This window comes from Phoenix dactylifera, unplaced genomic scaffold (genome assembly GCF_009389715.1).
Source record: "Phoenix dactylifera cultivar Barhee BC4 unplaced genomic scaffold, palm_55x_up_171113_PBpolish2nd_filt_p 000204F, whole genome shotgun sequence".
Taxonomy (NCBI): Eukaryota; Viridiplantae; Streptophyta; class Magnoliopsida; order Arecales; family Arecaceae; genus Phoenix; species Phoenix dactylifera.
In genome coordinates this window covers 111,551-134,784 of record NW_024067722.1, presented here as the reverse complement: position 1 = coordinate 134,784, position 23,234 = coordinate 111,551, and the positions used below count along the sequence as shown (strand labels likewise).

Below are 23,234 nucleotides of genomic sequence, written 5' to 3'. Positions count from 1 at the left end.
CCCCGCCCGTAGATTCGATCCTGCCGGACCCCCCCCCGTAATCCAGTCCCCATTCCCGCATCCTTAATTGATATTTCGAGGACTCGAGGAGTCTCTAGTCTCTACATGCCCCGATCCCCATGCCGTAAAATTTCCTTCTTTCCTTATTCTACTCTATCTCGGTATCCCACTCTCGCTGCGTATTTAGTCCGCTATTCTGGCACCTATCCTCGGATATTCCCCTTGTTCCTCGCTATCCCGGTCCTATTTAAGCAACGCAGGAGGAGCGTGTTTTCCGAGTGCGGAACTCTCGAGACAGGGGAGAGACAGGGGAGGAGCAAAGGAGTAAGGGGGGAAGACAGGAGGGATGGGTCGGCGGTGGGCTTCTCGCCGGCTTGGTCTCGCTCTGGCTTTGGTGGTGGTGGTGGTGGTGCTCGCGGGGCGGTGCGATGGAGGAGTCACCAGCTCCTTTGTGAGGAAGACTGGGAAGACTGTCGATATGCCACTCGATAGCGATGTCTTCCGTGTCCCCAGTGGGGATAATGCTCCCCAGCAGGTCTTGAAATAGATCTGATCAGCTTAAACTTTGTTCCTTTGACCTGTTTGGTTTCTGTGCTTGTTTTTCCGGCTATCCAAGTGTTTCTTCCCCCTATCCATTCGTACCTCTTTTTTTTTTTTTTGGTGCGTCATAATCCGATCACCTTGAAGTTTCCTCATCTAATCTCCTCTGCAATCTCTAGTTTTTATTTCTTCGTTTATATTTTTTTTTACTATTTATTCATGTCTTCAACCGTTTTTTTAATCTGAGCTAAAAGTTCTTTTTTTTTTTTTGGTGTGTTTGTTGGGGGGGGGGGGGGGGGGGGGGGGGGGGGGGGGGGGGGGAGGCCTCCTTTTCGATATATGATTATGGGATTTCCGTGACTTTCTTTTTAAAACTTTTCCTCTTCCTTCCTTTCTTGTTCTTTCTTGTTCTTATTTTTAATTTTATATATATATATATATATATATACCCTTTGTTTTCTTTCTTTTTTTTTTCCTGTTTCGTTCCTTAATTCTGGTTTCTACCTCCTTTCCCTTTGTATGTTTCTTACATGGTGTTTGGTCGTCAATGTTTTTAGTTCATGCACTTTGATGCTGAGGTTTTTATTTCCGATCAATCATGTCATCGTCGCTGGTACTGCCTTGTTTCCGTGGTTTTCAAAAATATTCTTTTGGGGTTTATTATCTCGCAGGTTCATATAACCCAAGGCGACCGTGATGGTACGGCGGTTACTGTGTCATGGGTCACTTGCGACGAACCTGGCTCCAGCACCGTGCTTTATGGGACTACTAAGAACAAGATCGAATTCTTCGCTGAGGGCAAGTATACTCGATATAAGTTCTATAACTACACTTCTGGCTACATCCATCACTGCACTCTCAGGAATTTGAAGGTGATTTGGCAACCTCTTAACCACTTGCATGTCTTCTTCTATTATGGCTTAATTGTCGCTGCCGAATCCTTCCATCTGTAACATTAGACGTAATATCTCATGTGCTCGAACACAAGTATAGATTTAGAGAAGAGTTAGGAAGTCAGAGTAATGCAAGTTGCTGTTGTTGTCTCTTTGCAGCATGACACAAAATACTACTACGCTCTTGGGATCGGGCATACATTGCGGCAGTTCTGGTTCAGAACCCCACCAAAAGTTGGTCCTGATGTACCATATACATTTGGCCTTATAGGTATTTCTAGTTGTCCTCTCTCTCCCTCTCTCTCTCTTTTCCTCTCTAATTAGACAGACTTCTTATGATGCCATATATTTAGACTCATTGGATTCAGCAGGCAGCAATAGAGACATTCTAATCAACAAGTTTATGTTGGTTAATGCTTGACATCATATTCCATTCTCCGAACACATCTAGCTTTTGCTTCTTTTTTCGTTCTGCATGATCACCCGCATATTCCTTAGATGCAAAAATGGTTTATCTGTATCTGTTCAAAGATTGTAAGATTTTCAGGCTATCAATGTACCCGTGCTATTTCTACTGATCGTTCACATGTTATCACATGATTTTCATCTTTTTGTATCGCGTACAGGGGATCTTGGACAGACTTTTGACTCAAATAGGACACTTTCTCACTATGAATCAAATCCAAAGGCACAGGCAGTGCTATATGTTGGAGATCTTTCTTATGCAGATAACCATCCAATTCACGACAATGTCAGGTGGGACACATGGGGCAGGTTTGTTGAGAGAAGCGTCGCATATCAGCCATGGATTTGGGCTGCAGGAAATCACGAGATTGACTTTGCCCCTGAAATTGTGAGTAGAAAGCATATGATCAGTGATTATAGTTAAATATAACATGTATTGCATGATATATTCATTTATGCTGTAAAGTTAATGTATTACTCATATTGTAACATTAGTATCTGCCAGTGCAATAAAGCATTGACAGAGGGCCATGCCAAATGGGTGGTATCTACTACCAGCAGTTGGCTGGCATTTGTAGTTTGGGTCACTCTCAGGAGATAAAGGACATGGTACTTCAAAAAAAAGCATTGATGTAAACATTGAGCCAACTCTCAGGAAGTACACCTCAAGAGTTGAGCATATCTTACGGTCATGTAGTTTTAAAAACATAACCAACTGCGAGAGGGAGAACGCTTGCATGGTACAATCATGTGTGGCAAAGATCACAGGATACCACATTTAGCAGTGCGCTTGAGTTTCTTCTGAGGGGTTAAGAAAAAGCAAGGAGAGATTTAGAAATAGTTGGACGAAACTTGTGAAATCCAGATAGATGGGATGAGGCTGGCTGGTTAAGTTACATACACATTGATTAGTAATTTGTTTGGGTCAATAAGTTAGAGATCACCAGATTTTAGCAAGCTGTATGGTAGATTATACTGTTCATAAGATTTTGAGACTCATTTTTGTTACTTACCTTTCATGTTCTAGGAAAGATAAGATTTTATCTTATGGATTTTAAATGCAAAATCTGAACTGATTTTATATTTAGAGTTAAATTGGACAAGTTGGGGCATTTATAAAGTTGAGAGCTTCGAAAGAGTTGAAATGTTAATACATTCCTTGCAGGGTGAAAATGAGCCATTTAAACCGTACAGGCACAGGTATCATGTTCCTTATAAGGCTTCTGGTAGCACATCTCCATTCTGGTACTCCATCAAACGGGCCTCAGCATACATTATTGTGCTGTCGTCATATTCTGCGTATGGTAAGTATACATGATGCATCCTCCTGATTTTTTTTTTTTTTGTAAATTCATGTTTAGAATTTTTGAAACATGATGCATCTTTTTGATATTCATATATGATGCATCATATTTGAAATGTCTTTTTGCTGAACAGTTTATGTAAATTTTCCAGAACAGTTTTAACCTGATGAAAGAATTTTAGTATTCTTGCATGCATTTTATTCATCAACTTTGTTTTGGCGGACCCGAAGCATTGAGAACCAGAGGAGTCTGAAGTTTTTGATCAAGTCGTTCCTTACCGTCTTCTATTCTGTCCATTTGCATTCCAAAGCTTACCTCTTGCCTCTACCTGTGGAATTTATGCACCTTTCTCAACCATTACATCCATAGAGTACAACACACCTATGCTTTGCATTTATTTTCCATTCAAACCTGGATAAATGAAAGCTGCAGCTTCCTGAAGTCCATAGCTTGCCATATACTGTACATAACTATGGAATTAGATTACAGAAAGTTTCATCTAAATGTATTCTCCTGGACCACCTTTCTTTAGTTGGAATTACACCCACTTTCACACCCACTCACAGAGGTGCAATGGCAACCAGGGCATAAACAAATTTAGAAGGGATGCAGATAGGAATTCCTATCACAGTATGTCATTCCAATCATTGCGCCTGACTTTTGGTAAAATGGGGTTTTTCAATGCCTTTCTTGTGGTTAAATATATCTTGCTCGTGTTTTTTTCCTCTCTTTTTTTTTTTTTTTTGGTGGTGGTTTGGGGGGGGGGGGGGGGGAGGGGAGTGTTATTCTGCGTACATGTGATCAATGAACCAAACAGTTCAGGTCTATTGCCAAGCCATTTCGCCTACTACAGTTGTTTGATGCTTTATTTTTGTACTGTTCAGGTAAATACACTCCTCAATACAAATGGCTTGAACAAGAGCTACCTAAAGTGAATAGAAGAGAGACACCATGGTTGATTGTTCTTGTGCATTCACCATGGTATAATAGCTACAACTATCATTATATGGAAGGAGAAACCATGAGAGTAATGTTTGAACCATGGCTTGTACAATACAAAGTTGATGTTGTCTTTTCTGGCCATGTCCATGCCTATGAGCGCAGTGTAAGTGCCTACCCTTCCACCTAGTCGTCGTCTACCATGGAAACTTGGTTTTTGTTGCTCTCATTTTACCTCCTCCATCCCAGATTATGAACAAGCTACATGATTTGATGGTTCTTTTTCTCTTCTTCTTTTTTTTTTTTCTCCTTTTGCAGTATAGGATATCAAATGTTGCATACAATATCGTGAACAGGAAATGCACGCCAGTTCCTGACCAATCAGCTCCTGTATATATAACCATTGGCGACGGCGGGAATGTTGAAGGGCTTGCTAATAAGTAAGATTACTACAAGATCCATAATTATAATTTCCATTCCCTCAATATTTTCTTAACATTTTACAGATGCAATCAGAAGTAATGATTCTTCATTCATTCATCTACAATGCAGCATGACAGAGCCACAGCCTAGCTATTCAGCTTACAGGGAAGCCAGCTTCGGTCATGCTATCTTTGACATTAAGAATCGGACCCATGCTCATTATGCCTGGCACCGCAACCAGGATGGAAATGCAGTTGCTGCTGATTCCATGTGGTTTTACAACAGATACTGGCACCCGATCGATGATTCTGCTACATCTGCTGCATGAACTTGGGCCGCTAGTTCTCAATCTTTGGAAATAAACATGTCTCTCTCTCTCTCTCTCTCTCTCTGGTATTTTTCCGGTTTTTGCCGTCGAATAATAATTGCTGTGACCGAATACTCTTGCCATTTAAATTGAATTAAGATGTTTGTTACTTTGTCAAGAGCCATAGTTCAGTGACCACAAAGTTCATATCGAGGTGGGCTCTGAATTGTACAAAACATTGCTTTGGATGACTGGCTTCATTTCAAGGAAAAGATTTATATCACAAAGATCCATCTAGGCCAGTTATGATAACTTGCAATACTGCTTCGCATCAATTGGATTTCAATTAAGGAATTTGCTGAAGTGTTAACCTAGTTTACGATGAAATTCCCTATAATATGAAAAAAGGTTGGAATTCAGTTTGATAATTTATTGGATGAACAAAATGCAAAATGGATGGATGAATAAAGAGAGAAAATAACCATTTTATCAGGTAAGTCCTCTGCATGCTACCCCCTTTATTCCCTCCTCACCGACAAATGTCTTTATCTAAAACTTTACACAAGCAACTATATAAATCCATCAAAAAATTCCTCATCATATCTCAAGCAAAACTTTTTTTTTTTTTAAAAAAAAATTGCTCTTCGTCAAAAGGTCAAGCAAATCCTAACAAAGCAAATCGGTAAACTCAGCAATTCTTAATCCCTAATCCAAACAGAAATGGACCCAAGCAATCAAGTCTATGTTATTAAGATAAGGTATGTTATGAAAGATTCAATTAGACTAGCCCCTACACAAAAATTCCATATTCTATTCTTGTACCATTTAATTCTAAGGATAGGTTATTGGATCTTTTTGAGACTTGAAAGTTTCCGTCCGTGGAATTTTGATAAGTAGATGATGCCGGGTAGAGGGAGAAGGAGGAGAAAAAAAAAAGAGGAGGAAGAAAGAGAAGAAGAAGGAGGAGAAGGCGGAAAAGGCAACTCAATATTTTTGAAGCTTAATAATACAAATTTATGTTTTCAATTATATAGTAGTGAGTATGGTTTGATCCAAAATTTTAATAAAAGTTCAGATAGAAATAAATACTTAAGTCCTTGACGAATTCCAGTTTTAGCATCCAAGTGTGTGTGTGTGTATATAATTTTAAATAAAATAATAATTTTTTTACTTTTATGCGTTCGTCTAACATAAATATGTCTAGAATTTTTATACGACGGTCCTCTATCACGAGAAAAGAAGAAAATGGGCAAAAAAAGACTTTGAGGGATTGATTTGTCTGTTGCAGTCTTGCAGAGCAAAGGAAGAAAAGTTTCCCTTTTTTTTTTTTGTTTGAGAAGAAACGTTGAAGAGAAAGATGTGTTGACCAGCAAAGTAAGCTCGGTTTTAGAAATTAAGCATCCATGAACGTGACGAAGGCAAATGATGACAGCTAATAAATCCAAATAAACCGTCAATCGAGCTGCCGTTCCCTGCTCAGTTATCCGGTTCCATGCGGCAGACAAGAGTTTGGAGTACGGTTATTGGGTGAGCTTCGGGTAAGGCCCGAGTGCGACTCAGTCATTTCGTAGAGCACCACATCTGTGCGCAGAGTGGGACAGGAAGGTTCAGGAGGTGGAGAGGGTGAAGTCGGCCATGGATCCGGAGTTCTGGAGCTGCCCTCTCCTTTTTCGGCCGTCTATCGCCCACCACGTCGCCGACTACGCGGGGATCCGCCGCCTTTTCCTTCATCGCAAGGGCCAGTTCTTGCCGCTGATCGATCGCCGCAAGGTGCCCTTTTTATTTGATCCATTAGTTGTCGTTTGTAGCCTGAATGGATCTTTAGCGGATTCTTGTCAAGGAAGTGGTGAAAATTTTGAAATCTTTGCATCAAATTGAGTTGAACGAATGAATATGCAATTGCAGAGGGTATGTGGCGGATCGGAATTCCATTCGCTGACCGAGGAATCGGGAGAGTTCCGCTAACCACGGCCTGCCGAGTACGCACGGGCACAAGATAATTTTCTAACTTGTTGCGTTTATCGGCCTGAATTGGGGAATTGGAGTCACCGACGTTGGATTGGAGGTATAGAAGGTCCCTTGATTTAGAACTGTTCCAGAGAACTGTTAATTAATGGTTTGCTTGGTTGAAGAAGTTACTTATATAGGAAAGAAAAGACAGCTAAAAAAATTACAATATCAGTGGATGTATAACTCAGTAGGGTACAATTTTGTGAGATCTTCAGTATAGATTTTGCATTCTCTAAAGTTTTGACTCATGGTTACCAGTTTGTCTGTTGTGCAATTTTTTGTCAAGTTGATTTCTTTTTGCACGAGAAATGTGCAAAGTTTTATTTTTGCGAGAGAGGCATTGCAAATCTTATTTGTATTATTAGCTACGTACACGAAGTAAAGTTTCTTGGCATTTCTTTGTTGCTTAAATTCCTCAAGTCATCCATAACCTTACAGCCATTTGATATGACTGACAGATATATAATTTCATTTCATCAAAGAATTGATTGGTTATCTCTGCCTGGTTGCACGTGAAATTTGTATTCCTTACAAAAATAGAATTATTCTAAAAAGCAGAAAATTATACTTAGAATGTGCGCATAAAGGTATGACAAATGCCTATATTCATGATTCAGGCATGCATAAAAGAATTTATGTGCATTATCCAAGTAATATTATTTTCTTCGAACTATTTTTGGAAAGAGAAGTGTGTCAACATTAAATATGGGGATGTCCGTCAAAATCCGGGTAAAATGTATGCATACAAACTTTAGCTTCTTTTTGCAGAAATTTCTACTACGGAGACTTTATTTTTGTTTCTCTTTTTAATTTCTTACCTCATGCACTTGTATTTTTGCTTTTTTATGAATTCTGCTTCCACAAAAATCCGATATTTAAGGTATTATTGATGTAACACTGGGTGCTGGGCATCGTCTCCAGGCCTGCAGCCTATTCTGTTTGTGGCATATAGATGGAGTTCTAGCAGGGTATGTGCTGCATGCTTACATCCTTTCTTGTATTCACTTGTGGTAATTTATTTTTCTAAAAGAAAGTTTGCTCTATAGAATTATATAGTTTTATATTTTGCTTTAACTAATGTGTATTATCTTTTGTGTGATATGATTTAAATTTTGCTTCCTAATTTATTATGTAAACATTTTGACAGTATCAGTTCTTGTTCCTGAAGGACTTTAGAGGTTCCAACCAAGCTTTTAGTTGCCGTGCAAGTTTTAGCTCGAGTATAGGTGATGCTGATTGTCAAGTTCGATTTGTTGAACCTGCATATTTATTTGTTCAAATGGACTGCATCTTTGACAACTGCAAGGCTTCAGGTGATTTTTTAGTACATAAAAAAGTGTCTGCCATGCTTTCCTTTTCTACTATTCCGAGGAAAGATTTCTAATATTATTTTCAACTAGAAGCTGATATTGAATGTTGTTTTTGTCCGTTACTATCTTAAAAGGCATTTGAGTTCCGATCTTGCATATGTTGCATCAAATGGAAGCTTAGCATTTGTTGTTGGTCTGACCTACCTTCTGTTCTTCAGCAATTGAGAGGACATTCAATAGCCATTACAGGTTAGACTGAGTGTCAGTAATGTCAAGCTCTTTATTTATTATTTCTTGAAGATTTTATTGCTGAATAAAAGCTATCATAAGATTTTCATATTTCTTCTTTGTTTCATATTGCATTGTCACATATGTTTCAGCATATCATAACTTCATAGTAAATTATGGCTAGAATGGTGCTAGAAATTATGTGGAAAAAATGGGCATGTCAGGCATCAAATAGGAGATATAGGAAGAAGCAGAAAAATTCTTGAAAGTGAAAAGAAGATGCATCAATGTGTCCATTACAAGTACTTAGTATTTTCAATGCATTACGATATAACTAGTGCATATATTGGTTAATTAGTTGGGTATCTCTTTTTCTAGTGCCGTTGTCTACTAAATTTAAAACCCACCATGATTGAACTTTCTTGAACCTGACATATGAAGGGACCTATTCCACCTAATGCTCTGTTCATCGTCAATCTTTTTATTCTTGAAGTTTTCACGCATCCTTACTTGATGTAAAAGCATAGGACTCTCTTTATTCTGCATAACGTTTATTGTAGATTTGGTATAAAACTATTTATGTGTGTCAACCAAGCTTTGTTGTACCAGTCAGTGCCATACCATACTGGGCATACTGATATGGTGCACAATACGCCTCACCATCTTGTACTGTACCGCATACCGACACTATAATAGGATGGTACTGGTATGGGGTCCGGTACCGAGAACGCGAACTTTAGTGTCAACAATTGTTTATCTAGTTAATGAATCAACTATAAGGCATTTAAGAATACCTCAAATCTTGTTGATATTGGCTAGGTCTTGACAATGTCATTGGAACAATTAAATATGATGATGGAGTTCTACCATCAAATTAGTTAAGGAGGTGTCATTAGAGAGAGGGCATCCTCTACATTCTAAGGTTGGAGTCAAGATGAGCAAGAGGACATTGAAAAGTAAATCGAAGAGACATGGCTTGCGTGTATTCTGTTTAATAATTTTTTGGAAGCAACACAAATGACTATTATATGTTGACACAGTGATGTTAAGCAGCACACCAATCATTCATCCTCACATTTCTCTTTATAGAAGTGTTATCGCAAGATTTATTTAACCCATATAACATTCCTAGAGCTTTGTATATTTTTATTTCTTGAAGCTGCTTTGCACTCCATCTTCAAAATATGTACATACACTTTGCATGAGAACTAGTTTTGAAATCATTCTTTTGCAAGCAACACAAAATGACTATTACATCTTTACCTCAGTGATGTTAAGCAGAATACGAATTGTTCATCTTCACATCTCTCCTTGCGGAAGTGTTATCATAAGATTTGTCTAACCCATGTAACATCTGATAGTGCTTTATGTAATTTCATTTCTTGAAGCATGTTTGCACCTCCATCTTTGAAATATGTCCATCCACTTGGCATAATAGTTAAATTTCACTTGCACTGTATGTATACTTATTTGTTTTAGCAGTTGTATTTCTATTGTTTAACTAATTGGCAAATGTTCGATTGAATTTGTGATATTGGTCAAATGAAATTTTATGGTGATTTCACATCTTGTTGCACCCATACTTGTTTCCTTTATTCCAAATTTGCTAAATGTATTACAGCTTTTGATTTTTCATCTAACAATCATTACATTGCTTCATCCTTGATGGATAAGGCTGTGAGAGTCTAGAAAATATCTAAACATGGTTCGCCGTATCAGCCCAAACTAGGCGGTACGGGGTGTACCGTACTAGTTTGATACTGGTACCTGGTATGAGTGGCATACTGAAACTTGGCATGTTGAAAAAATTTCGTTCTGTACCATATCGACACTGTGCTAGCGTGGCACCGGTACGGGGTCCGGTACCGAGACGGCGAACCTTGTATCTAAAGGTTGTTGCATTCAAGTATTGTATGGAGTTTCTTCCCAATTATCTATTCATTTCCACCCAATGTGTAAAAAAGATTCATATCATTATACTTTTCTTATTTTCCTATAGAAACTATCATGATATTTGTGAAAACTGGTTTGTTGGTTCACCATTTGCTTGTTTGCGTGTTCCCCCATGTTTGTAATAAAATTAATGCCACCTAATTTTCCAGCTCTATTTTGTGATTTTAATTCCAAAAGCACTTTTGCTTCATAGGCTAGGTGCTTGTTTACTAATTACTCGGGCGAATGTTGCTTTTTGGATAATCCAAACTCTGGAAGTTGGGGTATATAGCATAACTACAACATTTGGATTTTACAAGGCCATCTGTGTCATATAAATCATAACCACATTTTAAGTGTTTTTAAATACATTACTTTTAGTAATTCAGCTGTTATGTTTCCTTTGAGATTTTCTTGTTAAATTATAGGACTGCTTCCTATAAAATTAACATTCTGCATTTAGAACAATAACAAGAATCTTACAGGTGTCAATGCCTATCTTGGCCCTGATACAGATCTAAACTGGCACCTCAAGAGGGTAAAATAATCTAATGTATTGTACAAGCTTTGTCAATTTGATCTTGACCTCTGGATTATCGCAAGGCCCCCATATTGTCCTAGCAGATCAGAAGTTCTTCATGTTCATCCATTCTGGTTTTGTTTTGTCAAAGCTGGCAATGGCATCACTGTCAGCACTAAGATAATGTTAAATTTCTCAAGATTAAGCCAATTTAGAGTGCTACAAGTTAGAGAATTTGGAAAAGTCCTCTGGGGTTGCTTCTTTTAGTATCAACTTGAAAACCATGTGCAAGAGAGTTTTGTATTTTAAATTGTAAGATGCTTCTTTATATGTGCTGATTGGCTGCATCAAGCCCAAATCCAACGTTAGGTATGTGCTGGCTTCTACACACTATTAAGATACTTGATTTCAGTGATTAAATTGGGCGTGGCTAACATGGATCAAATTATCACATGATGGTGGCATTGCAGGTCTGACAGCTAAGACTAGCATGGCATCTGTGTTGCCATGCTTGTGTTGGTGCATGCTAGCATGACTGTGTGCTGAGCATTGGCATGCAGTTGTTTCCATGCCAGTGCTACATTGTCAGTAAGGCATTTGCACAATACATACCATGTTGTGTCTTGCACTCTGACTAGAACTTCAATTAATAATTTTAATACCAAGAATTTGAAAATCTTCAAAAATTTGAAAAAGAACATTTCACAGATTCACATCATTAGTTTCACCTGAAATCTCCACACAGGCTTTTAATACCGAACACGTAACTTTTACTACTTACTCCTCTCTGCTGGATCTCCTAGGTTAACTTTGTAAAATCTTCACACAGGTTTGCCTTGGAAAATTGCAATAATTATCAAAGGTCTCATACTAAGTAACCTGTCGATACTTATGTAAAATTTCATGCTTTCATGCCTACATAAAGGTGAATATTGCCTTTAGCATCTGATGCAAGGATGTAGTTGTATGATTACATGATAATATATTTTGATGTAATGCAAGTTCTGACTTTGTGATGGTGAAGGTTTAGGATACCATCTTTTCTTTATGATTAGGCATAACAAAAGAATGTTTTCTTCAGCATTGTTGCTGTCACTGACTACACAGTGCAATTGCCTGCCTGCCAATTATGCACAGGTCAATAAACAGAAGGTTATTTTCCTTGGAGCATACATTAGATAGTAGCCTGCGATGCATCTTATGCATCGGCCAGAACCTCATTGTTTAGAGGCTCCTTCATAAACTTGTACTCGCACATTGGAAAAGCCTTTAACTTCTTGCATAATAGGCTTTGATCTTCTCGACCCGATGCTTTCTCATTCTTGGGCTTGCAAACAATGCAACTACAATACAAATCTTGGGAGGTGCAATGCTAGTTCTCTTAGAACTGCATTTTGGTCTCTTAATCCTTCAAGTACCAATCTGATATGAATAGGGAAGCAGTAGTATAGATTTGACAGTTGAGAAACAACAGCATAAGCAAGCTTATATTTAGCAAATGAAGTTTATCCTTCCATCAATAAATCTGTAGTGACTATTTTGCACCAAAAGTGGAGAGAAGCATCGGATAGTGTCAACCAAAAGAGAGAATTTTAGAAGTATTTTTAACTGATAAAATTGCACTTTTTTTTAACATACGATCTTGTGAAGTCAGTTGAGATTTCTATTTTGATGAATCTGCAATTATGCAATGTAGAAAGCTTTTTTGTCAAGCAAAAGCAAGGCTTTCGTGTTTTTTATCTCCTTTCCTTAAGGCCATACCTAGGGTAGTTGAAAAGACTTCACAAACACTTTTGCACTAAAGATGCAGACGTTTGTGGCCTCTTTCTACTGAGACTATTTAATGACCATGAAACATGTTGTTGTTTTCATTTATGTATTTCATGTTTGCAATTGTTTGGTGGATGATCTTTGTCTGGCTCTTTAACTTCAAATTTTGCTTTGTAATCCTTCTGTCTTCTTCTCTCATGTTTAAGATAATTCATGCCACTACAAGAAATTGCATTGCATTTTTTTCAAAATGTTTATTGTCTAAAAAAATGGGAAATCAATTATTATTTTGTCCAGAAATTGGAAATTCTATTACTGTCTTTTCTAACTAATTTTTGCAGATACTGTTTTATTTATAATCTGCTTGATGCTGGTTGCCGGTGAATAAAGACATTCTTTCAGTTGGAAATGCAAACAAAGAAATCAATGTAAGGATTTTATCCCCTTTCCATGCCATGTTTTACAGAATTTTATATTTCGCAAGGTTGTGCTGCTAAGATAGGATGCTTTGTCCCACAAAAGGGTTTGAAAGCAAGAAATTCTAGAGGTTTTGTTTCTTAAGAATTCCATATCAGTTTATCTTCTCTCTTTTATTTCTTTTAACATAATTTATTCATTTTTTTTGCCTCTTTCTCTCTATGTTTTAAATTATGATTCAGGTTATCAATTCTGGTACTGGTTGGGTTATTAATAAACTTCTCCTTGAGAATGAGATAACAGCTCGGAATAATTATTGCACTGGTCAGCTTATTTTTGCTGGTGATGGTCAGTTATGGTGTTGTGATAATTGAACCACATCCATTAGCTCAGTGAATTAATAGATTATATCCAGAATATTGTGACTTGAGTGAACCTCACAGGGTTGAGCAAGTCTCCAACCTGTGCAATATCATATCTTTTTTCTTGTGGCATGAGGTCCTGTACTTCTTATATGTGCTCAAAATTGAAACATTTATTTGTTCAGGTTTTCTTTCATGTCATGCTTGGGAAATTCCACCAGTCTATATCTTAAGCTATTGAGCTCTCTTTCACCACTCATCAAATTGAGTATGCTGCAATGTGCAGTGTTGCTTTGGGGGTGCAAGGGCATTTGACTCTTCCATGCTCTCTCAAATTACTCCCTGGGTGAATAGCATTTGCATTTCTTTCTGCCCGCTACCTTCTCCTGAAAAAGGGGACTTTATAGGTACGTAGAGGCTCCAATGCCCTGCATTACCTTTGATACCTGAACTTTTATTTTTATAAGCACCAATTAAATATTCACTAGGTCTTAACCAAGGTATTAGGAGATGGAAGAAGAGGCATTAAGAAGGAGATAAAACTATGTCCTGGCAGAGTGCTTAGCAAAAATAAAAGGCTAGGATTTATAGGTACAGCTTTTACTTCATGGTTGGAAATATGAAGCTTCTGAGTTGCCTTATAAAGGCCCTCTTGGTTGGTCAGATGTTTGGAATAAAGCTTAACCCTCAGCTTTGCCAAAAAAACATATGAGGAAAACATTCCATTTGCAAAATGATATGTGACCTCTATTTTTGGCTATGGTGTGCGTATCACTTAATGAGAAACCCAATCTCCAGGTTCTCTTTGTTATTTTGGTGGAACTCATTTCTGAGCTGGTTGCCTTGGTATCTTATTAAATGCAGTTGACTGGACCATTAAAACCCTCTGATCATGATTGGTACTCAGGCTGCAGTCTTGATTATGTTCCAGAGTGTAGTCCTTTTTGCTAGTGGAAGAGAGCTATTACAAGTGTTTTATGGCCCTGCTTGATATGAAACAACACTTCAAACATGTATCCATTGTATATGCTGTTCCAGACCAGCATTATAGTTTTTTTTTTATTGCAGTGAAATGATTTTTTATGACAAATGCACTTGTTTGATATCATAAATGTCATTAGTATGTCTTCTTCTCTGTTCATGTTCATTTTATTTAACTAACAGACTATGGACTAACTGATTTGCTGAACATGAGGTTTCTGGCAGTGAGGATTCAAACGTTTACTTCTATGATTTAACTTGGCCAAAGCACAACTGTGTAAATAAGATGCAGGTCTGCTCCTTGCAAGATTTTGCTGCACATATAAAACCCCAAACTTTATCTCTGCAATGCTGTTTTGTTTATTCATTTATTTATTTTTTCACATCAGGAGCATGATTCTTCGGTTATAAGAGTTGCCTGGAATCATGGGGAGAACTTGGTGGCATCATCTCTTCAGATGGAATAGTAATTGTTTGGATGCGAGCAAAGACAGCTTGACTCTTCTGTGCATTGCCTTGTAATTTGTTGCCACCAAGACTTGGTCTGATGATCTAAAAGGCTTGAAAAGCATCGATCAATCTGTTGTAGAGCATGAAGCGTCGATCTGCTATGGAGAGACGCTGATCTGCGCACAAAAGAAGAGCGAAGGAGGTCGTTGGAGCTGATCTAACCAAGAGGCCTTTGGTGCTTGAATCAGATAGGACTTTAGAGAATAGTAGAAGAGAAAGAAAAATAGTGTAGGACAATCTTAGATGCATACTTGATATCCTAAGCCCTCATTTTATAAATGTGGAGTTCTTGTCTCATTGGGGTTGGACTCTTCATAGTCCTGAATCACATAGAAAGCTATCTTTCGGCTTTTCTAATCTGGATCAACGTAGGAATATGAGTCTAACCGAAACTGGTCTCTTGCTATGCCATGTGTCAACTTATGATAGGTAAGCCTAATTTTAGTCACATCACATGCCCTCCACTTCCGAGCATGAGCCATTCTTCTTGCTCAGGCTAAGGAAGTAGATAGATGGGCTGATATTAGGTCAAGTATGATCTAGCTCATCCTGCTTACTTTTTAGGTCATAGCTCATGTATTTAGCTCATGATGACTTTATGCTATAACTGTGAATTTTTGGTAGACTGTTTTGGATGGATTTATTTGGAATCCAAAGAGGTTGACAATTTGTATGATGAGACATGTGCCATCTTGTCAGATTGGGTCAGGAATGTGATCAATCTTATACATCTTCGGTTGATTTGAGCTACTAAGATCTTCTTGTTTAAAGAGTCGTTTCTTGACTTGAGAGCCGTTGAGGTACCGTTGAGGTCGGCTCTTTAAACTGAGAGCCACTGAGGCCGGCTCATTGACTTTTGCCCTCCAGACTGGCCTTTGGAGGCCTTTAGCTTATAGGACGGCTTTCCGATATGGCCAAAATCAGTCCTTCTTATCACAAATTGACATGTGGTATAGTAGGGATTAGTTTCAGTTGGATTCATATTTCTAGGTTGATCCAAATAAGGTAAGCCGAGCTTTTCATATGATTCAGAACTTTGAAGAGTCTAACCGCAATGGGACAAAGACTCCACGTCTATAAAAAGAGGCTCAGGGTACCATATATGTATCTGAGATTATTCTGTACTATTTTTTTCTCTCTTTTGTTGTTCTTTAAAGTCTTGTCTGACTCAAGTATTGGAGGCTCCCTATTCGGACCAACTGCAATGACCTCCTTTGCCTTATTTTTTTTCTTTTGTATGCGTAGATCAGCATCTTTCTATGGCAGATCGGCACTTCATGCTTATAGTAGATTGATCGATGCTTTTCCAACTTTTCAGATCATTAGACCAAGCTTGGTTCCTTGATCAGCACAACCAAATCACAAGAACATAATAACCAAATCATGCCTATAGAATACAATTTTGGTATTTGTTTCTATGTCAATTTTTTACGCTGTCTTTTCTTTTATTTTGTATTTCTATTGTGTTTTTCAGAATTTTAGTATTGTAAAGAATGCCAAGTACTGAATTTAGTGGAAAGGATGTCTCGGACAAAAACATTTTTACAACTTTATGCTGCGTGATCTAGTGCAAATTCCCAGGGGCACTAGCATTAAACGTAAGCATGTCATCTGGAAAATGTTTCGTTTCTTTCTTGTTGGTACAGTTTTTTTTTTTGGTAAATAAGGGACAAGTCGTTTTTTTCTTTCTTTTTTTTTTTCTAGTTTCTATTTGATCTTCTAGACCCCAGGTGATAGATAAGAAGGGCGCCTTTTTTTTTTTATTTTTTGTTTTTTTTTTTGGTACATTGGTGGCTCACATCGGATGGGTGTAAATACAACCAACAAAATTAGAAAATAAAATATTACGCAAATGTATAGGTACAATCTCGTGGTCTATTTAGGAGAAACCTTTAGAGGGATGAGCAACGGGTGCGTGAGGCCTGCTGGACTCCAAGGCCTTCGCGATGGGAGCCCTGCATGTTTATGATAAAAAATCCAAAATGCTTTTGTAACTCGACGAAATGCAACTTAAAAAAAAAACTCACTCGGAAGCCGCTCTGTTTGCTGTGTTCTCATTGCTCCCTTTGAATTGGTCATGGAATGTGCCGCATGATGAAGACAGCGGAGTGATGCAAGACAGCTGAGCGACCTTAAATTTTACCGTGGCGTTTATGGACCCTATTCTGAGAGAATTAATTTGAAAATTCGAGTCACCTTGAATTAAGTTGCAGGCGAACTTCTAGATATATACTCTACTATTATTTTGCAAGGATGCATTAAGCATTGCGGATCCAGTCACTGAAATGGTGATGTCAGCCACCCATACTAGACTGCTGCTTTTACATGGCCACTGGATTTGATGCGAGTATACCATCCACTGCTGCACGAAAAATGGGGCCCATTGTATGCCAATGCTCGTCACGCTACCAAAATCAACAAATTCATACACAAAAATCTTTCCATACCTGCGTTAGTAGATACGCCCACTCATGTGAACTCTGTAAACCAAAACCTTTCGTCATTTACCGCATTTCGAGACAACATTGGGTTGCATGTATCTCACCGTCTTGTAAACCTCCGTGCAAGACAGTGTGTTGACATTAATTTCTTTATAATAACATTTCATACCTTCACTTGTTAACAATTTTTTATTTGCGTGTTGGCTGTTTTTACTTCTTGAACTATATAGTTTTAACCTACATCATGGGATGATGATGATTTTCTTTTTTTCTTCTTTTTTTTTTTTTGTGGATTGATTGGTGGAACTAATCGGAATAATTATAATAAAATATTAAACCATGAATTCATGGAGCTCCCGGACCAGCCCCGAAACAGAATAAATTCCGGGCGGACCGGCGCCGCCTCCCTGGAGGCGAATCAGGATCCCGAGCACCACGTGGGCGATCAGCACTGGCCGGAGATCGACCCATCTCTGACTTGAAAACACCAGACGTCCGACGACTTCTAAATCTCGTTTGTCTCCGCCCCTTTGTGGCCACCACTCCCTGATCTCCAAGCACTCCTCGGCCTTTCTTCATGGACCCCTCCTCATCCCTTCCCAAACCACTCTTCTCTCTCCTGCTCCTCCTCCTCCTCCTCCTCTCTCCTCTCTCCTCCTCTTACTCCGATCTCTTCGAGTCCTGGTGCAAGGAGCACGGCAAGAGATACGCCTCCGAGGAGGTGAAGCTCGCCCGCTTCCGGGCTTTCGAGGACAACCGCGCCTTCGTCACCGAGCACAACGCCGCCGCCAATTCCTCCTACACCCTCGCCCTCAATGCCTTCGCCGATCTCAACCATCCCGAGTTCCGGGCCCTTCGCCTGGGGCTCAACCCCCGCCTCGCCGTGCCCTCGGTCAACCGGACGGCCTTTCGTGGATTTGTCGGTGATGTTCCTGACTCGATCGATTGGAGGAAGAAGGGGGCTGTCACCCATGTCAAGGATCAGGGCAGCTGCGGTATGATTGCCTTCCTTTTCTTTTATCCATTTCGTTCGTTAACACAGCTCTTTTTTTGTTTTATTCCATTTTTTTTTAAAAAAAACCTCCTTTTTCTTTTCATAATTCCTTGTTAGTTCTTGTATTGATGTTGAAATCACAATACGTCCTACCCAGTAAATTTAGAAAGAAAAGGCTTGGCTTCAAAATCACTGACATCAGGGGTGGATAATATCACTATGTTGTTGCTTAAAAGCATAAAACAAGGAACCCCAGTAATTGCACATACTCATTTTGGGCCCAAGTACAATCCAGTCTAGTGACAGAAATTATCTCTTAATAGTAGTCTTCTGTATGGGGATGAATATGATGGGAGGAAGCGAGGAAGCTCTCTGATGAAGAAATTAAGAAGAAATCATTGGGCAAAATACTCATGGTGTAGATAAAATTTCTATTTCCGAAGGATGAGTTCGCAACCCTCATGGATGTTTCGCGACATTGATCTTAGGTGTGTATGCTAGGTAGGATGGAAGAGAAGGCACATTGGACAAAATTTGGTAAAGGAGGCTTCTGGAGAACTAGAAATATGCTTGGGAAGTGTATAATTTGGGTTAAGTTTCTCTTTCATGGAAATCTATTTGTTTCCTAAGAAAAGTAAGAAAGAGGCACGAGGTTGTGATTCTGTTTTCATGGCATCTCTCCTTCAAAATTGAAACTAATTCTCTGTGACGCCACTTTTGGCTCTTTTATATTGGAGAATTCTTGGTCATGAGTCATGACTCACAAAACAGAGATACTTCCATGTCAAAGGGATTCTTGTCAAAGATTTCTCCCAACAACCTTTAGGGGCTCGTTTGGTTCGCGGGAAAAGAAGGGGGGAAAGTGTGGTTAACGGGAAAGTAATGAGATGCCTCTTGTTTGGTTGGAGTTTTCAAAGAAGAGAGAAAGGAAAGTCGTATTTCCATGGGAATATGATTTCCACATTTCATGGGAAAGACTTTTCCAAGTCTTTTCCATGAGAAACATGGGAAAGTCTTTCCCATGAGAAACATGGGAAAGTTACTTTCCCATGAGGCGGGAATCACTCCATTTTTACTTTTTTCCAAAAAGTCCCTCAGCATTAAAGAAGCATTGAAAAGGCATTAAAAATCTAATTTTTATTAAGGGCATAATAGGAATTATACATAACTTTTCTAGAAAAGTGGATGGCCAACCAAACATAAGCACTTTGGAAATTTGTCACTTTCTTATGGTCAACCAAACATGCCAAAAGTACTTTCCTAGGCATCCTCTTCCTAGAAATTTGTTTTTCAGGAATCAAATTCCTAGGAGGAAAAATGCTTCCCTGAACCAAACGAGCCCTAGATTCCAGCAATCCTTCCTTTTTATGCAACTCTTGGCATCCTTACCTACAGCTATGCCAATCTTAATCATCCATTAATAGTAGGGGAAACCGATCCCATCATGATATCCATTCATGAAAAGCTGACCTTTATGTAGAAACATTTCCAGACCAGTGCCCATTCACTTTGTTTCATGTTAGTAAATAATTTGTATGGTGTTGCATTATTGATTACCTGGCTTGGCATGGAAACCAGTGCTAGGATGTGGAAAACAGGTAGGAGTATTTCTTGGATGGCTGTGACACCATCAGCCAACAGAGATTCGGAGATTTACCTAATTTTTTTCTGAAAATTATGTATCAGCAAACTTCAACTTTTGGGTTATATGCTTTGCTCTTCCTTTTGAATGGTATTTAGTCCTAAGAAGGGTATAATTTGCAAAAAGGGGAGTTTGTTTAAAGCAAGCAAAAATAAGCTAAACCGTAGTTCCAGTTTTTCTCGATTCAGTCATTTGAAGTATAGATTTTTGTTTGAGTGGATCTTTTTGTAGGTTGACAACTAGGTTTTTTCTTTATTACTTTTTTCAGTCGAAGTCAGGCTCTAATTATTGACTTTTTCATAATAACTTTGCCTTTGCACTAACTTTTCCTTTTTCCATCGAAGAGAATTCTGGGAGTGTCACATGTGACAAAGAAGAGAACAACAAGAAAGAAAAACAAGGAATGCAATAAGACTAACAGATGAATAATCAAGGATGGCAGTTGCAATTTTTTTTCCGCCAATTTGTGCTGAACTCCAGGAATTTCTGTTTGATTCAATTTCTGCACCATCATCTATGGAATCTTATTGAGTTATGCTAGCTTTTTGCAAGAAATAAGGCTTGACAACTTGATCTATGACTTGCAAAAGAAGGTGCTTAGGATTTCACCGTGGATATCCAGTTTTAATTGTTGTGATTCTGATGACAAAAGCTTTCTTGAATGATGTGCTGCCATCAAGGAATACAATTTGAGAAGTTGTTCTTCTGGATAAGTTTGTGACAGAAAGAAAGCTGGAAATGAGAACCATAGCTTTTCTTATCTTATCAGTCTTTCCAAGTTTCCAGTATTATAAATGACCTCTTGGTAGAAACTTCCCTTTTCTTTTCAATAGGATAGAAAACTTCCTTGATGTTGGGAGAACATTAATATTGCCTTCACATTATGACTGTTTTGTAACTAACACCAAGAGAACTCATCAATTTATCGTTGCTGCTCTTCGTACAAAGTAAGTTGTTTTAAAATTCTTCTTATTCAATTAATGTTTGGTTACTTTTCCAGGTGCTTGTTGGGCCTTCTCAGCCACTGGTGCAATTGAAGGCATAAATCAGGTTGTGACTGGATCTCTGGCGAGCCTTTCTGAACAGGAGTTATGTGATTGTGACCGAACTTATAATAGTGGATGTGGCGGCGGACTCATGGATTATGCATTTAAGTGGGTAATACAAAATCATGGAATTGACACTGAGGATGATTATCCCTATCAAGCTGCAGAAAAGACCTGTCTCAAGAGCAAGGTAGTGCTTCGTTCGTCCGCAACAACATGGCCTTATTTGGACCCAAATTTTTACTTTGTTAAGCAATTTTTTGTTCTATCACCAATAGATACTTACTAATGCCTGCACTTGTCTGATTACAGCTAAATCATCGGGTTGTAACAATTGATGGCTACACCGACATACCACCGAACAGTGAGGATCTCTTACTTCAGGCTGTTGCGACCCAACCTGTGAGCGTAGGTATATGTGGCAGTGAGAGTGCATTTCAATTATACTCAAAGGTCTGGACTACTCTGAAGGATATTAATTTTTCTGTTGAGAAACTTTTCTTAAAGGCTTAACTTTTCACAGCTTGTAGTCATTTATTTTTGATGGCAGGGTATCTTCACTGGCCCATGTTCAACATCTTTGGACCATGCTGTACTTATTGTAGGATATGGTTCAGAAGATGGTGTTGATTACTGGATTTTGAAGAACTCATGGGGAACAAACTGGGGAATGGATGGGTATATGTATATGCTTCGTAATAGTGGAAATTCACAAGGGGTCTGTGGTATAAACATGCTCGCCTCTTACCCAACAAAGACGAGTCCAAATCCGCCTCCTTCGCCAGGCCCAGGTCCAACAAAGTGTAGTTTTCTGACCTACTGTCCAGAAGGTAATACCTGCTGCTGCACTTGGCGTGTGCTGGGACTATGTCTTTCATGGAGTTGTTGCGAGCTAGAAAATGCAGTTTGTTGTAAGGATCACCGCTCTTGTTGCCCCTCTGACTACCCCATCTGCGATACTGGCACGAAGCGGTGCTATAAGGTCTGTTCACCTCCATAAACATGCTTACCTTACTGTTACTGACTTGTTTGTTTGCAATTTTTGACATGTTTTTTTGGTTGTTTCCTTTTTTCTCATTCTTACTGCTTGCCAAAATTGTTTAGATATTTGCAATGTTTTTTTTCGCCCTTTTTTTGGTCCAGCTAAATGCTTTTGTAGCCTGCACACAAAGTATGGCTTGATTCTTATAGCATTATTTATATATTTTGAATTTTGTCTATTTAAATGTTTATCCTTGGTTCTTTGTGCTACATGTTTCTTAGAATCTCCTATAATTCCTAAGCTTCATCTGATGATTTTGACCTTGAATTTTGGTATTCTCAGTCTTATTGTTAACTTGCTCCCATCCTTGCAGGGTAATGGAAATTCCACTGGCATAAAAGGAATTGAAAGGAAAGATTCTTATGTGGGATTTGATTCTTGGGATGATTTGCTTAGGGTGTGGGATCCATGACGCCTGTGATTATTGCCAGCAAGGTATAACAGTAATTCTTACTTTTCATGCCACCGGCTGCATGTTTTCTTCACACTGACTATAATGCTACATTCTTGTCACAGATTTCCCCTTTCAGAGGAGTATCTTTCCTTAATGTAAAACAAATGGTGAGCTCACTAACTTTGTCTGTGGCACCATTTATATCGTACCAGTTGGTGTATTTAGAGATTCACAGGGTCTTCATAATTATTGGTAAATTAGTATCTATGCAATACCAGAGTTCAGCTGTAAGCATAGGTTGATGTATCCATTTGTGTGATGTGTTAATTATAAATTTTAGAACTGTAATATTAGCATAAAATGTGATTAAAACAGAGGTGCTTGCCATGCGAAGACTCTTTTCTTGGAAAGCATGCCATTATGTCGCTAAATGATAGATAAATCTCGTATGCCATTTGACATGGAGTGCATTTGTGGCTGTTGAAAAAGATCCACCATCCGCATCCAAGTTCTATTGGTCCTGGAGAATGTCATTACAGAGTCTGACAGTATTTGGGTAATGTTCGAATTGTTAGAACTTAGAAGGGTGCAGGGTGGGACTGACTTCATCAATTCTGTTACTTGAGTGAGTCTTATTATGAGGCCTAACATTGATGAGCATGAAATGGAAGCCTGTAAAAAGTCATTCTGTTGATAATGCATTCCATGTCAATGCATGTTAGCTCGTGGTGGCTGGATTCCTTGGGATGAATTCTAGACCGGCT

General features: G+C 38.6%; 2 protein-coding genes across 2 annotated transcripts; both read left to right on the top strand.

Moving 5' to 3' along the window:
* Positions 1–5,057, top strand: LOC103712023 (purple acid phosphatase 2-like). The gene is made up of 8 exons (XM_008798392.4): positions 1–535; positions 1,212–1,412; positions 1,593–1,704; positions 2,060–2,286; positions 3,064–3,202; positions 4,087–4,307; positions 4,460–4,581; positions 4,694–5,057. Exons 1-8 carry the CDS (start codon positions 347–349, stop codon positions 4,890–4,892), a joined length of 1,410 nt encoding a protein of 469 aa, XP_008796614.1. The 5' UTR covers positions 1–346; the 3' UTR covers positions 4,893–5,057.
* Positions 5,058–17,713: 12,656 nt separating this feature from the next.
* Positions 17,714–22,931, top strand: LOC103712021 (low-temperature-induced cysteine proteinase). Its single transcript, XM_008798390.4, has 6 exons — positions 17,714–18,347; positions 20,989–21,224; positions 21,347–21,487; positions 21,585–22,016; positions 22,390–22,511; positions 22,593–22,931. Exons 1-5 carry the CDS (start codon positions 17,930–17,932, stop codon positions 22,486–22,488), a joined length of 1,326 nt encoding a protein of 441 aa, XP_008796612.2. The 5' UTR covers positions 17,714–17,929; the 3' UTR covers positions 22,489–22,511; positions 22,593–22,931.
* Positions 22,932–23,234: the final 303 nt, after the last annotated feature.

Excerpts from the sequence above, each read along its gene's own strand:
- LOC103712023 (XM_008798392.4), top strand. The coding sequence starts at position 347 with ATGGGTCGGCGGTGGGCTTCTCGCCGGCTTGGTCTCGCTCTGGCTTTG. Across the intron at positions 3,203-4,086 it reads GTCGTCATATTCTGCGTATG|GTAAATACACTCCTCAATAC; the intron begins GTAAGTATACAT and ends TGTACTGTTCAG. Across the intron at positions 4,582-4,693 it reads GTTGAAGGGCTTGCTAATAA|CATGACAGAGCCACAGCCTA; the intron begins GTAAGATTACTA and ends TCTACAATGCAG.
- LOC103712021 (XM_008798390.4), top strand. The coding sequence starts at position 17,930 with ATGGACCCCTCCTCATCCCTTCCCAAACCACTCTTCTCTCTCCTGCTC. Across the intron at positions 18,348-20,988 it reads CAAGGATCAGGGCAGCTGCG|GTGCTTGTTGGGCCTTCTCA; the intron begins GTATGATTGCCT and ends TTACTTTTCCAG. Across the intron at positions 21,225-21,346 it reads AGACCTGTCTCAAGAGCAAG|CTAAATCATCGGGTTGTAAC; the intron begins GTAGTGCTTCGT and ends GTCTGATTACAG.